Here is a 17890-nt window from a genome sequence, read left to right as displayed (position 1 = left end):
AACGTATCAGGACCAAGCAGTTTCTTTATTAATTAACCAATGACCTTCCTCCATCACTCCTCCTCCTTTTAGAAGGGGCAAGGCCTCCCATGGGAATCGACAAAGCGTGACACATCAAGTTGAGGCAAGATCCTCCCCCTGCATCAAGACTAGTCAAAGCATCCCACCATAGAGAGTAGGTTCCAAAGAGCCAGCTCATGCATCAGGGACAGGTCCTGGTCCCACTGCTACACAATGACCCAGATGCAGAGGGCCTAGGTTGGTTCCATGCTGGCTTCCTAGCTGTCCATCCAGAGTCCATGGGCTCCCACAAGCTCGGGTCAGCTGTCTCTGTGGGTTCCCCCTCATTTTCTTAACTTGCCTTGCTCATATAATCTCTCCTCCCTGGCTCCAACTCCCAGAGCTCAGCCCATTGCTTGTCTATGGACCCCTGCATCTGCTTTCATCATTTGCTGGATGAAGGATGATGATAATCAGGGTAGTCACCAATCTGATTACAGGGGAAAACCAGTTCAGACTCCATCTCCACTATTTTTGTTTGTTTGTTTGTTTGTTTTGTTTTAATTTTTATTGCTTTATAAATAATACCATTTAAAATTTCCACTTCCTCCCCTCCTCCCATTTCCCTCCTGCTCCCCCATCCATCTCCACTATTGCTAGGAGTCTTTGCTGGGGTCATCCTTGGGAGTTCCTGGGAGTTTCCCTGATACCAGGTTTCTCCCTAACCCCATAATGGTCCCCTCTGTCCTGCCCCCAACCTAGCCACCCTGATCCCTCATGTTCCCACCCTCTCACCTCTAACCCCAGCTTTCCAAGGGCACCTCATCTATTTCCCAGGGTGATCCATGGGTCCCTCTTAGGGTCCTTCTTGTTACCTAGCTTTTCTGGGGCTGAGGATTATAGCCTGCATGCCTAGTTTTTTACAGTGCTGCATGAATGAACCTTAGATCTGTCACATTTGGCAGCAAGCATTTTACCCACCAAACCTCCCCGGACCCTTTTTGGTTTTAATGAGACAGGTTTTTGCTGTGTAGCACTAGCTGCCCTTTTACTTAGTATGTATGCCAGACTGGCCTCAGACTCACAGTGTCCTTCCCTGCCAACTAAGCATTAGGCTTACAGTTCTGTGCCTAGCATTATTTGGGTTTTAAGACTGAAGAGCCTGATGGAGCCTGTTTACTTTCAGGGGGCATCCTTTGGCTGTATCACAGAAATGGCCTGCTAAACTTTCCCACTATGTGCCTAGTTTCGATGACTGAAGAGTGGCTTTTAATTAGAAGCTATTTTAGAGCCAGGCGGTGGTGGCACACGCCTTTAATTCCAGCACTGGGAAGCAGAGGCAGGTGGATCTTGGTGAGTTCAAGGCCAACCTGGTCTACAGAGTGAGTTCCAGGACAGGCACCAAAGCTACACAGAGAAACCCTGTCTCAGAAAATGAGAGAGAAAGAAGGGGGGAGAGAGAGAGAGGAAAGAGAAAGGAAGAAAGGGGAGAGGGAGGCAGGGAGGGAGGGAGGGAGGGAGGGAGGGAGGGAGGGAGGGAGGGAGGGAGGGAGGGAGGCTTTTAAATCAAGTACTGTTCTCCCAAGATCCTCAACAATCCACAACATGTGTGCGGATGTCTCAAGTGTGAGCAGTCTGTGGAGAAACCTACCCATTCACTTACCATGTTCTCTCCCACTTTTGCTGCAGATTTTCGAATGGTTCTCTGCACTTTAGAACAACAGTCTGACATCTTTTTTTTTCTTCCACTCTGGGATCTGAAGGAAAATACTGGCTTATGCAGTAGGCAGAGTGTCTTGTTTTTTTTTGTTTGTTTGTTAGTCCCTCTGTTTGTTTTTTTAGAGTAGTGGTCTTGCAGCCGACTCTGCTCTTGAACTTACTGTGTACCAGAGATTGGCCTTAAACTCTTTGCTGGTCATTCTGCCTCCACTTTCATAGTGCTAGGATCCCAAGCATGCGTCGCTGGTCCTAGGCAGCTTATTAAGCGCATGCTAATTAAGAATTGCATTAGGAATTGCCAGCCTTTTGATTTTACTTTAAAAAAAAAAGAAGCCATTTGTCTTAGTCACTGTTCTGTTGCAGTGAAGAGACACCATGACCAAGTCAACTCTTATAAAAGAAAGCATTTAATTAAGGGCTTGCTTAGTTTCAAAGACTTAGTCCATTATCATCATGGTGGGGAGCATGGGTGGAACGAATGGCACTGGAGCAGTGTGGGAGCTACATCCTGATCTACAGGCAGCTGGGGTGGGGGACCTGGTGTGTGTGCTTTTAAAAACACTCTTACTCCTAATCCTTCTGATTCTATCAAAGAGTTCCACTCCCTGGTAACTAAGAATTCGAATATATGAACCTATGGGGCGTTCTTTAAAACCACCACACCACTGGGGTCACATTTGTCTCAGTGTTACATGGCCCAGAATGATACTCCTTTTCGACCAAACTGTGGAACACTTGTAAGATCATGGCCTGTTAACATTTTTCTCCATCTCCATGTGGATTGAGGAAGCAAGACTGAGTATTGAATCTGGAGCCCATCTCTGACCTGACAGCATCTTTGGCCTCCAAACTTCAAGGGGCTCTTTGTTGGCTCTGGTACTGTGCCAGTATAAAGTGACACCGTGTTATCCTTGGAGACCCAGGAGCAAGGCTTTGAATTAGAGGGTTGGGAAGCTTAGACATCTGGGTCCGTCCTGTCTGGCCTCTTTTTTTGCATGCTGCTCTCTTTCTGACTTGGCTCTGTATGCAGTATCCTGGCATATACAGGTGCTCACTTGACAGGAGCTTTTCACCCTAGAAGCTGGGCCCCCTAATGAGAATGTCGGCTCATAGAGCAGTAATTCACGTGTAGGTGGCCTGTAAGGAAAGTTTGAACAAAAGAGTTGGTTAAGAAGCTGATTTATTTTCTTGCTTTAACTCTCTTGTCGTGTGCTGAGTGGAGGCGGAAGAGGAGGGAGGTGGGGCTGGCGCTGCTGAAAGCATCTATCTTCATCTCTGCCATCTCCCAGTGTTTATTACTCCGTGATCGACAGATGAGGAAAGCTGCCAGTCAAACCCACCTTCAGCACATTTCCATTTCCCTTCATTGCAAATTTTAGGCTTTTGAAATCTGCATCCTCTTTGTAGCAATGAAGGCTGTTTGCCTCCTCCTGCTGATAAGCCCAAGACCCTCTGGTCCAGTTCCCCTCATTTGTGCTTGCCCCAAATGATAAAAGCTTCAGGAGTCTCCAGAGTTGAAGACAAATGATTGGGGAGAGCTCTTCAGTGAGTCAGCTAGACATTCTTTATCTTTCTTTCCTCTTTCTCCCTCAGCCCCTTTCTTAAGCCTCCCCTTTCTGTCCATCTTTGTGCTACTGAGTGAGGCATGATGAGAGGATGATAGCTTTCCCGATTTTGTCCTTACCAGCCCCACGCTAGCATCCTTTGTCCCTGGGACCTAAATATAGGCGATGCCAGGCTGTAAATGTATTAAGTTAAAAAGGGAGGAGGGTGGTGGTGTGATTCTTTACAGTTTTATCCACCTGCGTATCTTCTGTCTAGAGGTAGAGGCTTTGAGGAAATTCCTACCTGGTGGAAGTGGTTGCTAAGTGTTTTTGTTTGGGGATTTTTGTGAGGATTCCCTTCCCCCTTTTTCCTTAAATGCTGTGAGTTCTCGAAATGCTGTTCCTAATAATGGTTCAGGAGCATGTGCTCTTGTGAGCTTATTTGTTTTTGTCTTAAATAATATTTATGGATGGAAGAAAGGTAATGCTCCTCATTTCTTTCAAAATTGATATTCTACTTTCATACTTACTTGCCCCATTTATATCATTAGTGTAAGTGCAAGCAATTGCTTTATTAGGACACATAGAACAAAGAAGGCAGGACTACTAAGTGCTGATGAAAATGGACCTTAGTTTGACCTCAGACCTCAGAATCTAGGAACTGCCAGTTGCCCTGCCAATGGCCAAGATTTGCACTGGGTTTCAGAGTTGGGAAGGAGTCAGGACCCAATAAGGAGTGCTCATTCTCTCTATTTAGGGTGGAAGCACATAGCTGAACTCCAGGTGACATTAGTGCTTTCAGAGCAATGTGATTGAATCACAGTTCACATAGTTAGGAATCACAGTAGACTTTGCTTTTAAAAGCCAGCACCACATTTTTGGTACTGCTTACACTCTGAATTTGTTATATTTCTTTTTCTTCTTCTTCTTTTTTTTTTTTTTTTTTTTTTTTTGGTTTTTCGAGACAGGGTTTCTCTGTGGTTTTGGAGCCTGTCCTGGAACTAGCTCTTGTAGACCAGGCTGGTCTCGAACTCCCAGAGATCCGCCTGCCTCTGCCTCCCAAGTGCTGGTGTTATATTTCTTATACTGGAATGAAACACTCTGACAAAAGCAACTTAACTTACTTCAGTTTATGGTTCAAGAAGGTAGCTGATAGCTAGAAAGCCCAGGCTGCAGGAGCTGGAAGCAGCTGCTCATAGGCATCCACAGTCAGGAACTGGAGTGATGAGTGCCGGTGCTCAGCTAGATTCCTCTTGTATCCAGTCCAGGATCCTAGTTAGGGTTCATCTTCCCACCTCGGTTAACCTAACCTAGATAATCTAGATAATAGGTGTACTCAGAAACTAAACTAATCTGGATAATTCCTCCCATGTGTGCTTGGAGCCTGAACTCTTGACAATGAGAGTAACCATCACATACTGACTCTGGGAAGGCAATACCTGCTGCCGTGAGACAGGTTCGTTTTTCTTTCTCCTGTTCGTTCCTCTTTAAGCCATAGAATCCTCATTTGAAGCTGTGGTACGTAGAAGTACTCAGTAGCTCTTTCTTTTCCTGTCCTCATAACTAGTCATATTCCAGGCCTTACTTGTTTCCAGTGTTGAGCCCTTACACTCTTGTTTGTTTTATTGGCTGTGTTTGATACCTTTGGCTTCAATAATTTCTTTCTTCGTTCTGTTCCTAAAGTCCATAGTTTGGATGTGGACTAGTGTGGCTCTTGTTCTTTAGAGGAGGAGCTTTGTTTTAAAGTATTCACAATAAATGTTGATCTACTTAGGGAAAGGCATAATTGCTGCAGAGTACGTGTAAGTTATTAAAGTATGTATTTACAAAATACTTACCCTTTCAGTGTGTATTGTGTGATGATCAGTCTTGACACCGGATAAGCAACCAGTTGAGTAGTTAGTTATTAAGGAGCCTAAATCCGATGTACAGATCAAAAACCTAACCTAGAACATTGTCTGTGCTAGAATTGTAGAAACTTACATGCTGTCTTTTTGGGGTTTTACTGAAAATGATGTCCTCTAACATTCCTCTTATTTTTATGGTGACATCAGGGGGGTAAAACCAGACTCAGTTCTAACTATAGGTAATAGTATCAGAATTGGTCTTTGAAAGTTGACTCTTTTTTTTTCTTTCTTTCTTTTTTATCTATCTATCTATCTATCTATCTATCTATCTATCTATCTATCTATCTATCTATCTATCTATTTGGTTTTTCGAGACAGGGTTTCTCTGTGGTTTTGGAGCCTGTCCTGGAACTAGCTCTTGTAGACCAGGCTGGTCTCGAACTCACAGAGATCCGCCTGCCTCTGCCTCCCGAGTGCTGGGATTAAAGGCGTGCACCACCACCGCCCGGCTGACTTTTTTTCTTCCAAAGGAAATTATTCTGTTTTCCCCAAGCACTTTTATGATTGTTAGGTTTCCATGCCATGTATTTTCTCTAAAATAAAAGCATTCTCTAACTCTCATATGAACTTGTGGTTCAGTTTTAAGCATACAATGGCATATTATTTTAGCCATAAAAAAAAATAATGTTCTGTTTAATCCCAGAACTGGGGAGGCAGGCAAATCTCTGTGAGTTTAAGGCCAGCATGGTCTACAGATGGAGTTCTAGGACAACCAAGAACAGCCAAGACTACACAAAGAAATTCTGTCTCAGGAAAAAAAAATTAAAAAAGGGGGAAAAAAAGAAATTCTAATAAACTATAACTTGGTTAAACCCTAAAAGTGTCATGTCTATGAAACAGCCAGATAGAAAAGCTGACCTCCTGTGTGGTCTCTACTATGTGAAATGTCCTAGAGAAATATAAGTGTAGTAAGGAAAAAACAGATTAGTGGTTTCTGAGGGCGAGGAAGGGGTTGGGGCAGAATGAAGAGGTCTGGCCGCTAATGACTGCAGTTTGGGAGAGAAGATGAAAATACCTTTTTTTAAATTGATATTTATTGAGCTCTACATTTTTCTCTGCTCCCCTCCCTGCCTCTCCCCTATCCTCTTCAATCCTCCCCCAAGGTCCCCATGCTCCCAGTTTACTCGGGAGATCTTGTCTTTTTATACTTTCTACTTCCCATGGAGATTAGATCTGTGTAAGTCTCTCTTAGTGTCTACATTGTTGTCTGGGATTGTTGTTTGTAGGCTGGCTTTCTTTGATTTATGTTTAAAAACCACCTATGAGTGAGGACATGTGATAATTGTTTTCTGGGTCTGAGTTACCTCACTCAAAAATTGAATTTCCTGCAAAATTCAAGATGTCCTTATTTTTTTCTGCACTTGGGAGACAGAGGCAGGCGAATCTCTGAGTAGCCAGCCTAGTCTATGGAGTGAGTTCCAGAACAGCCAGGGCAACATATAGAAATCATGTCTCAGAAAACAAAAACAAAACCAATAACCAGCTTAGCCTATATAACAGAACCTTCCCCCAAAAGTAAAATAATCACAAGTATAAAATAATCTTAAGGGCTCAGTGGTTAAGGTTTTGCAGAATAGAGGACCCAAATGGATTCCCAATGCCCATGCTGGGCATCTCAAACTGCCTGTAATTCCAGCTCCAAGGAGTCTGCTGCATTTGACCTCCATGTCTCTGACTCTAAAGTGTACACGCACACGCGCGTGCGCGCGCACACACACACACACACAAGCCCCTACACACACAAAATTAAAAATAAAATAAATTTAAGGATATATATTTTTTAACTTCAAAATAAGAAAAATACATCAAGGTAGTATACAAATGAAAGGGGAAAGATATTACCAATGTTGTTTGTTATTAAGAAATGTAAACAGTACTGAAAATAAGTCTACCTTTAAAAAAAATAAAATTTATGTTGATAATTGTTTGTTTTGTCTCTTTTTGGTTTCTTTGTTTGTTGTTGTTGTTGTTTTTCTAAACAGGGTTTTTCGGTAGTTTTGGAGCCTGTCCTGGAACTCACTCTGTAGACCAGGCTGGCCTCGAACTCACAGAGATCCACCTGCCTCTGCCTCCCAAGTGCTGGGATTAAAGGCGTACTCCTCTAGTGCCTGGCTTGTACAGTCTAGCCTGGCTCTTTAAAAATAGCACAGAGCCGGGCGTTGGTGGCGCACGCCTTTAATCTCAACTGCTGAGCCATCTCTCCAGCCCCTCCGCTAGCTTTTAATTAATTAATTTACTTACTAACTGTTTGGCTTTTCTGAGACTGGGTTTCTGTGTATTTTTGACTGTCCTGGAACTAGCTCTATAGACCAGGCTATAGCTCACAGAAATTTGCCTGCCTCTGCCTCCCAAGTGCTGGGATTAAAGGCGTGTAGCACTACACCTGGCTCTTCAACTAGTTTTTAAATCACCTCACTGAGACATGGTTCACCTACCATGTACTCCACCTATTTTAAGTATGTAAGCCAGTGGTTCTTAGTAGAGTAAAGCAACCATTTCTGTTACCTACATAGTCCCACATCATTTTACCACCAAAACAACCCGTAGACACTCCCAGCCACTTTTCTCTTCCTCCTTTCTACTACTTTACTCCCTTCTTTACTCCCTTCTAGCCCAGACAACCATTGATATGCATTTTGTTAGTATTCAGGCATCATTTTAGTAGGTTTGTCTGTTGTAGGTATTTTGTGTAAATAAGATTCTACAATCTATGGCTTTCTCAGAAGTATTGTGAAAATTGGTTGGATTTGTTCCCTTGGACCTGCCCCTGGACTCTCCAGGCTCAGCTTTACCAACCTTTTAGCGAGCAGAATCTAAACTCCTGTCGACCGACAGCCAAGCAGAAAGAATGATTTTGTGGTGTGCTTGCTTCCTCATCCATATTTCTCCCCTTTTTACTGCTGGGGACGGGACCTAGGGCCTTGTTCTTGGCTCAGCTACTAAGTTATGCTGCTGAGCTGCACCCCGGCCCCATTCCTGTTCCGTTCTCCAGCAGCAGCACATGGCCACTCTAAATTATGCAATCTCCAGTGGAGCAGATATTGCAGGACTCAAATGTAATTTAAACGCTTCCTTCTTTGCGGCTTGCCCTTTTTTACCCTCCCCAAATTAGCTTTTCTGATAGATTTGCTAATGATTCCTATTGTTCAGTAGTCTTACTGAACTGTTGAATCATACTCTTCATTTTCCTGTTCCTAGAACAGGTTTTGGAAATAGACTAAGAAGCTGTTTTGGCAAAAAGATTCCAAATTCTCCTTTCTAAGCAACTGTAGACTTGAGTCTGAGACAAACAGAGGCAGAGATACATGCAGGCTCTCAGACTTGTAGGCCTGTCCAGCGACTCTTGTGACTGTGAGGATTATACCTCTGAGTTAATGATGCTGAGTGAGCATTATTAAATCTAAGTATTCAAAATTCAAAATGTTCCAATATTTTAAGAATTTTTTTAAGTGTGTGTGTCTGTGGAAGTCAAAGCAAGTGTGCTGAATTCCCTGAGCTGGAGCTCTGTGGTACTATGAACCGCCCACTGTGGGTGCTGGGGCTGAACCCCTGTCCTCCGCAAGGACAGCCTTCTCTTGTAACTGCTCAGCCAACTCTCCAGATCTGTGTTCCACAAGTCACAGATTTCAGAAAAAAAAAAGGAAGAAAACTTTCAGATTTGAAGCTAAACATAGTTGCATACATGTGTAATTCTACCACTCTGGGTTTTGCAATTCAGATTAGGAATATTCTGTTTTTAGTTGGATTTAGTTGGAATCATGTGGTTTTAGCCATTGAACTTCTTTCACTAATAACACACACAGTTGCTGTCTTTTCTCAGTATGTTAGTGATCATATCATATATCTCTTCCCCGGACAGGCTGATATGGATCTCACACTCTGTACCAGTCTGACCTTGAACTCAGAAGTGGGAGAGTTTTGTTTTGTTTTGTTTTATTAGAGCATTCTCTAATGCTTTCTTGGTAGTAGGTCCCACTGTGATCCACTCTCTTAGTGAAGGACATCTTGGCTGGCCCAAGTTCTGGCAATTGTGAATGAAGTGTTGTACATTAATGTGTAGGTTTTTGTGTGGAAATGGGTTTTCTGTTTATTTGGAATAGATAGAAAAGAGCAGGAGTGCTGATCTATTACAGGTAGCCCGCCAGGAATGACTACTCAGACAATTGAAAGTCTTTATTCCAGCTGGCTGAGACTGTGCTCAGGTATAGGGGAGGGGAGTGTTTTTTTCTTAAACCCTGAGCATTTAGGCCACGGGGCTTTTAAAGGCAAAAACCCACATTCTGTTGTTTCACTTAGTAGCAGCAGGGGGACGTTGGCACAAGCAGGCAATTTATCAGAAGCTAAATTAGTTAGGGCATCTTGACCTCTGGTGCCTAGAATAGAGTTGGGTAATTTTCCATAGGCTCTTCTATCAAGGAGATCAAATTCTAGCTAAACCTGAAACAGCCTCAGCTAGAATACAATGGAGGAACCGCTACACACTCTTGGCCTGTCATAGATCGTATGGTAAGAGTATGTTCAGCTTCCTAGGAGACTGTTAAACTGTCTTTCTTCTTTTTCTCTTTGTAGCTTTGAAACCTGTCCTGGAACTAGCTCTTATAGACCAGGCTGGCCTCGAACTCACAGAGATCCTCCTGCCCCTGCAGTCAAACTGTCTTCTAAAGTAGATGTGCGTTTACATTCCCACTAGCAGAGAATGTTACTGTAGGTTTTGCCAGCACCTGGAGTTATCACTGCCTTAAAATTTTGCTGCACTGGTACCTGGGGAATGATTTCTCCTTGTTATTTAAATTTGCTACTCTAATGACTGGCCCGAAACTTCTTTTCATGTGGGTATTTACCATCTGTATATCTTCTTCATCAGCTTATTTGTTCAGGTCCTTTGCTCATTTTAAAAATCAGGTTGTTGGTTTTAAGAGGGTTTGTTCTTGCTTTTTTTTTTTTTTTTTTTATTTCCAGGCTAGCCTTAAATTCATGATCCTTCTGCTTCTACCTTCTAATGTTATAGAAGAAGCTCATAGGATAGGGTTGATGTTATAAAGGATTGTTAATAGATTGGCACAGAGGACAATAAGTCACACAAGTACAATTTAGGTAAGGAGCATTGTCTCCAAAATACTCCAAAGATAAAGTAGTGTGCTAACAGATCTGTGAAGTTTAGGGTGTTAGGATATAAATGTTTATTCACCAGGGCTGAGCAGCCATTAGGCCTCCTTCCCTTCCCGCAACAGAAGACATACTTCTAATGGGCAGCTCATGGGGGCAATGTATGGTCATAACAATCATGAGGTTCTGGTCTGCCATTAAGTTCCCTGTGCTTTTATCACGAAAAACATAATTCGGCTGGGGGAGACAAGATGACCCTGGGTAACTATTCAAAAAAGAACAACACTGATGTAATTAAAATAATTCTAGCAATATGTAATGTCTTTGCTCTGTAGATCTCCTATCTGCCTAAGTGGCCAGACTTACAGTCTCCTGTCTCTGTTTAAATTGCTTGATGTGTGAGCTGGGACTGGCACTCAAAAGATTTTTAAGGATGATGGTGTTTGTGGAATACATAAGCCTAAAATGTATATAGATAAATGAAATCTTGTAATGGGGGTCTAACTCTTTTTGGACTTTAAGCCACTGCCAGCCAGGTGCTGTAGTTAGTAAGAGCTTTCTTTCATTGCCAAGTGTCTGAGAGTGGCTTCTCACTGAGAAGGTCTGTTACTTCTGTAACATGCGTGCTGGGCTTATAGACATGTGTCACCATGCCAAGCCATTACATGCTTTTTTACAGATAAGGAAACGCAGATTCAAATGATTATTTTTACAAAAAGTCACACAAGTACATACTGGCAGGAAATGTCAAAATCTGGTCCATTTGACTCACCTGTGTGTTTCAGAAGCCATGATAATAACCAAGCACAAACTGTAAGATCCTACTTCAAGCCAGCTCCAGTCTGAGGCAGAAATAGAAAATCAAAGTTTGCTAAGAAGTATCTACATCATTCTGTGCCTTTTATTTATTTCCTCCTGAATGAACTGACATGGCCACTCTATAGTCAAGGGGAAAGTTTTTATTGTAGATATGAGAGAAATAATACCCAGACACATATGGAAGAGTCCAGAGCAGAGAGAGAAAAAACTAAACTGAACATGGCCAGCAGACCAGACATGGCCAAGACTGTCTGCAAGAGCGGGGAGGACAGCAGGGAGTAGAGAATGGAGAAATCATAAAGAGAGACAGGAGCAGAGCATAAAGAGAACATGCTGAGAATAGCAGGGCTTTAAGAGGGAGGCCTGTGAACTAGAGGGAGTTTAGGGAGGGGGAAGAGGTGAGAAGGGCTAGGATTCTAGCATGGATTTTGAAATGTGTAACAGGTATTTGTGATTCTGAAGGAGCCTGGAGGCCAGCACACACTTTGATATGCTGATAGGTTCCACAGGTAGCCATGTGTTCCTTCTGCCAGAGGAAAGGAAAATGACTCTTTTGGGTAGAGGGGAATTGGTACCACAAGTTTCTGAGAAATACTGGCTTTTATCTAACCCCCAGAAATCTTCCTATAGTACAGGTTGAGCTCAGTTCTGGATATTTTGACTGCCTTTTGGAGGTTGAGGAATTGGAGTTTCCTTTGGACCTCACACTTGACATGAATAACGTCACAGCCAGTTTGACTGCCTTTAGCAGCAGATATTTCTAATAGCAGTGCTTTTTTGGTTTGGTTTGGTTTGGTTTGGTTAGTTGAGATGAGGTCTTACTATATATCCAGACTAGCCTGGAATATGAATAATAATAGACTATATATATATATGCACACACACCAGCTCAGATAGAGCTAAGGTTACTTACTTGTCTTGGAATTACAATATAGCTGGCATAGACCTTCCCTCCTAGAGGTGGTTTATATCAATAGGAAACGTTTGGTGTTGTCTGGAGCAGTGTTCTGTCACAACTATGCAGAAGGGGGCTGGAGAGATGGCTCAGCAGTTAAGAGCACTGACAGCTCGTCCAGAAGACCTGGGTTCACTTCCCAGCACCCACACAGCAACTCACAGCTGTCTTTAACTCCAAGATCTGACACAGACATGCATGCAGGAAAAGCACCAGTGCACATAAAATAAAAACAACTATGTAGAAGGGACAGTATTCATGGATGGAAGCCAGAGATGCTACCAAATGTTCTCCAGTACGCCAACTTCTTTCCTGTTACCTAATAAATGATCTGACTTGGAATACCAGTAAGTGTGGAGGTTAGGAAATATTGAGTATAGGGCTGGAGAGATGACCCAGCAGTTATGAGTACTGGCCGCTCTTGTAGATGATTCAGTTCCTGGCATCTACATGACATCTCGGAGCTTCATTTCCAAGGTGTCTGACACTCTTTCTATCCTCTGTAGGCATCAGGCACACACATGGTGCACATACATTCACCTAGACAATAAAGTAAAAAAAAAAAAAAAATGCATTTTTGTGAGTTTTAAAAAGTTGTGGGTTTTTTTTTTTTTTTTTTGAGACAGAGTCTCTCTATGTAGTCTTGACTGTCTTGAAATTTTCTGTGTATTCCAAGCTGGCCTTGAACGCACCAAAATCTGCCAGCCTCAGCATCCCAAATCCTCGGATTAAAAGCATGCACTATCACTCCTGGCAAAAATAATTTTTTAAAAAATAAAGCCAGGAATGGAGGTGCAAACCTTTAATCCCAGCACTTAGGAGGCAGAGGCACATGAATCTTTGTGAGTTGGAGGACAGCCAGAGCTACATAGTGAGACCTTGCCTCCAAAAATAAATAAATATTTAAGAAAGAAACACTGAGTCTATCTAGTTTATTACATGTGAAAACCTTTACACCTTAGAAGTCTTTCAGCTGTCTCTCAGGATTGGTCTCTCGGGCATTCTGAGGACGAATGCCCCTTCTGTAAATACCCCCATGGCTCAGTCCATTAACTGGTGCTGGCACATTGCCTGCACCTTCAGCCAGAACTGCTAAATGGTTTGGATTTTGGGGGTTTGTTTTTTTAAACAGGACAATACTTTTTCTTCCTGATGTTTCCAAGAGACGGGCTCAGTTGGCCAGCAATTCTTGCAAAAGCAAACCTGGTGACAATACTCTAATCTGTTGCTGGCATCTTTCACTCCCTAATCTGTGTTTACATGGCACTAAAAATTGACTCTCTGATGCCAAGCTCTGTTTCTGTGTAGTGCTCTGGCACTGTTGGCTGAGAGTCCCTCCCTAGTTGCTTTACTACCATGCACGTGTATATAACACACAGCTGGTTTTCAGAAGCATGGGCTGTACAGGACGCCTCTGAAGTCACTGTGTCACCAGTTACACAGCTGGATGTGGGTTCCCGAACTGGTTTGCTGGTTGTAGATCTACTCCTCTCCCCCACAATAGTTTGCTTTTTCAGTCTCTCTTAGAAACTAGTGTTTAGTTCATAATACATGAAGAAAACCAATTTACTGTCTTCCATTTGTGGTTAGATATATGCTTTTCTAGTAAGTTAGAAGAAATGGTAAGGAACTAAAGCAGGCTGAGACTAGCTGTTAAAGGAGATGTCCGTGATCTAGGTAATAGATGTCCAAGCTTGGGGAACAATTTGGAAGTGCAGTGGAATGGAGTCTATATCAAAATGAAGAGTAATTCCTTCCAGGGAAATGGCAGACCTAACTAAAATGGTTTAAATGACTTGCATCATTAATGAGGCCAAGAGCACAGTTCTTTTAAGAAAATCCTACAGACTTCTTCTATTTTATGGGATTCTAGAGTCATAAAACCCACTAAAATCTTTCAGAAAGGAAAAGGGAAGAAGGAAGGAAATACTACAGACATCCAGGCAATCTTTGGGTGGGGGGTTTTGGGAGGTTGAGATAATGTTTCTCTATATAGCGCTGGCTGTTCTGGAATGCACTCTGTAGACCAGGCTGTCTCAAACTCAGAGATCTCCTGCCTCTGCCTCCCAAATGCTGGGATTAAAGGTGTGCACCACAACACCTGGTAGCCAAGCCTTTTCTTGACCCAACAATCAGAAAAGTTTTTACATCAGTTTTTTTGTTTGTTTTTTTTTAACTGAAAAGATAGATTTTTTTTTTTCAGATGTGAAGGTCAGAGAACAATTTGTGGGAGTCAGTTCTCTCTTTCACTGTATGGGTCCAGGAGATGAAACTCAAGCCTTTGGCCTTAGCAGCAGGTGGTTTACCTGATGGAGCCATCAGTAGGTGTTTGAGGTCAGTGGCCTCACTGATAACACCTGCAAATACTGTTTCTCCTGCTTTGGGGTAGATCACAACTGTTCAGAAGGATGTTTGATTTTGCAAGACTTTAAGTATTTTAAGGACTGTCAATTTATTTACAACAGTATTTTTCAGCTTTGCTAAGTTTTGAGGGCTCTTATTTTTTATTATTTATTTGTGTGGGAGGTTGGAGAGAAGGAGAGCGCACATGCCTGGGGATCAGAGGTTAACCTTCTGTCCTTTGGTTTTCTCCTTATTTCTGCTGCTGTGCTGTGTATAGGAGCTTCCACCCAGTTCTCTCTACCTCCCCTCTGCTGTAGAGGGGCTAGGACTAGAGGTGACACTACTATATCCAGATTTTTTTTTTTTTTTTTTTTTTTTGGTTTTTCGAGACAGGGTTTCTCTGTGGTTTTGGACAGATTTTTTTTTTAATGAATTCTGAGGATTGAACTGAGTCCATCAGGTTCTTATGGTAAGCACTTTTGTTTGCTGAGCCATCTTCCTGGCCTAGAGACTTTTTATTTAGTTTTAGCCCCATAAGCCAATTTTCCTCTCCAGGAAGGCAGTATTGGCCATGTTGAAACCACATAACCTAAAAGTGTTACCATCTAGGAAATGAACTGTTATTTGTACCTTTTCTTACAATTTAAAACTGAGACAGGAACTGTTAATAAACTAATGCTGAAAAATATCTTCTGGTACAGTGACCTCCAGCCCCTGGATAAAAGGAAAAGGAGTAAGTTTCTTATACTTCATGGCTGTGCAGAGGGCAGTTTCTCTTTGGATCACTTGAGGAAAGAGTGGAGAAGTATGAGAAGCAGCAGAGTAGTAAGTGTAGCTCTGTAAAAGGAACACATAGAGATGTTTTCACAGTGACGCTCTTAGAGGGCACGGGCTAGGTGATGTTGCTGCATCTGGCATAAGACTGTGCTGTCCCAAGGCTAGTCAGCACTAACAATATCCGCAGGTGAGAATACCAGCTAGCCTGTCTTGCGTGCAAGGATCTTCTATTCTCCTAAGAAGATTTCATTCTGTCTGATCAAATGGGTGGTTGTGTATGAAATGCACCTCAGAAGGAGGAGGAGGAAATGACATGTTCATGTAAATGAAATACAACTGCAAATTAAAGTGTCACCCTGTTAAAAAAATCAATTTTTTGTTTAATTGGTTACCAAGGAAAAAATGTCATACTGAAGTGTATATCTCTGGGAAAATTAAACTGAAATATTACAGGTGAATCTGGAATTCAAGGAAGTTCTTGGAGGGGAATTATTTAAAAAATTGCCTTAATAAAAATATTCTTATGCTACAAAGGTAGGCTCATAAATTTCTGCTGTGTTATATGCCAGCGTTTCAAAAGAGATTAACAAATATTACCTCATTTGTTCTTTACTGCCTCCTCCAGTCACCGTGTGTTGACTGCCTCTTCGCTGGAGGAAGCCTCCTTTTGAGATGTCTTATTAGGAAAAAGGTCATTTACAAAGGAGGAACTGGCTCTCCCTAAGAGCACTGCGTGCTACCAACACATCCAGAACTGAAATTAATTCATCTGCTTTTTCTGTTTTGTTTCAAACGTCTTTGCCGACATTGCCTGAGAACTCATCTGCCTCTTCAGATGATGAAGCAGTGCAGATATTCAGGACCCGACACTCCAGTAACAATGGGAGGGACTTTGAATGGGGCTCCATTTCCACATAGAATTGTTTCTTTTTTTGTTTTGTTTTGTTTTTTTTTTTTTTTTTTTGTTTTTTTTTGTTTTTTTTTGTTTTTCGAGACAGGGTTTCTCTGTGGTTTTGGAGCCTGTCCTGGAACTAGCTCTGTAGACCAGGCTGGTCTCAAACTCACAGAGATCCACCTGCCTCTGCCTCCCAAGTGCTGGGATTAAAGGCGTGCGCCACCACCACGTGGCTAGAATTGTTTCTTGTGAAAGGCTGTGTCTAGTTTCTCTTCTCGGTGACTTGTTGTCATCCATACCTCTCCAGCTTTCTTAGGCTTTTTCCCTCTACTGATTCCTGCGTCCCATTACATTCTGCAGTGGGAACATAGAAAGAATGCAGTGTAGTCTAATGTGCTCTTTTTGTCTTCTCTGTCATCAGGGGCAGTGATTGGAGATGGACAGTCTGCTGTGGCCAGTAACATTGCCAGTACTACCTACCGGCTCCAGTGGTGGGACTTCACCAAGTTTGACCTTCCAGAAGTCAGCAATGGTGAGTCAGTGTGAAGCTGGGGTGGTGATGGAAACTGAAGTCGCCCTGGATTGTCCCTCTCTTAGGGAGTTGTTGACGGCTACGCATGTTTCTAAGCTTCTTTCCTCAGCTACCAGTTCAGCAATTCAGAAAATAGTTCAGAGAATGTCCAGAGCAAATCACCCCTGAGGAATTTGTGGAGAAGTTCACGGAGACTAAAAGATAGATAGATAGATGGAGCTAAGAGAAAGGAAAGTGAATATAGGATTTGTGAGCTACACCTGTGACCCTTGAGAAACGTCATAGTGATTTTAGACTTGTTAACAAATCTAGGTCTCTGCGAACCAAATGAGCGGTATGGTTAATACCTGATGTACAAATGTTTCTGACCCTTTTAAAGAAACCCATGACCCCATTGTTGAGCACTGTAGACATTTCCTCTGCCTAATATAGTGCTCGTGCATTTCTGAGAGATGGTGGTCAGCCCCTGCTTGATGGCTCTAGTGACTGCTTCGCCATCACTGTTAGGGCTCTATTCTCATACCAAACCACCACCATTGATGTCACTTCATCTCATTGGTTCTGTTTCTGCTGTTGCATCTCTGTATAATCTGCTGCCTTTTAAATGGAAGTCTTCCAGCAGTCTGGAAGTGCCCTGCCCTTTACCACTACGTCTTGTCTTTCAGACCAAACTTCTGTAGATTCCATTTTTCTAGAGTGGTTTTGTATGTTCTTCGTCTCCCTTTAACTTCGGCAATGGGGTGAAGCGAAGCAGATCAGAAATTTCATGATGTGAGCTAATGCAGTGATTTTTTTTGATACATATTCTGCAGCTTTTTAAAGTTACTGTTGCATGTACAATAACTTAAAATTCCTTGATAATTGAAAGTAACCCAAAATTCAGCAATTTTGTGCTCGTATGTGGTTTGGATCTTTTGAGAATTAAGGCCAGTTTGTATTATCTTCCTGTCATTGCAATTCTGGGTCTTGCCTTGGAGCATCTTCATGAGCTTTGATCTGTCCTCTTCGAGTCTACGGGATCATCTGCTAATTTGATAAACATCCTTTTTCAGTCTTCCTTCACATTACAAGCAAAAATGGTGAATCAGTCAGAAATTGTAATAAGCTTTGTGGCATGTTTTTGGATTTTTGCCTGCATCAGTTTGGGAACATGAATTATTAGTACTTGGGCTTCACATCTAAAGTCTTTCCCTGTTAAAGGTAGTTTTTCAGGGTCTGGAGAGATAACTTGCTAATTCTCCAGAGGAATAAAGTTCAATTTCAAGCACCAGGGGAAACTCAGAAGTGCCTGTA

At 42.4% G+C, this 17890-nt stretch overlaps 1 protein-coding gene across 9 annotated transcripts in view; it reads left to right on the top strand.

Moving 5' to 3' along the window:
- The window catches only part of Ambra1 (autophagy and beclin 1 regulator 1), a 199627-nt gene that overhangs the window by 139884 nt on the left and 41853 nt on the right, over window positions 1–17890 (top strand). For all 9 annotated transcript variants that reach the window (XM_057780610.1, XM_057780612.1, XM_057780608.1 and 6 more), the window contains one exon: window positions 16487–16597. In XM_057780610.1, coding sequence (XP_057636593.1) covers window positions 16487–16597 — 111 coding nt within the window. The remainder of the gene's footprint in view (window positions 1–16486; window positions 16598–17890) is intronic.

Source organism: Chionomys nivalis, chromosome 9 (genome assembly GCF_950005125.1).
Source record: "Chionomys nivalis chromosome 9, mChiNiv1.1, whole genome shotgun sequence".
Classification (NCBI taxonomy): domain Eukaryota; kingdom Metazoa; phylum Chordata; class Mammalia; order Rodentia; family Cricetidae; genus Chionomys; species Chionomys nivalis.
Note: the sequence above shows the minus strand (reverse complement) of the source record. Positions and strands in the feature narration are given on the sequence as shown.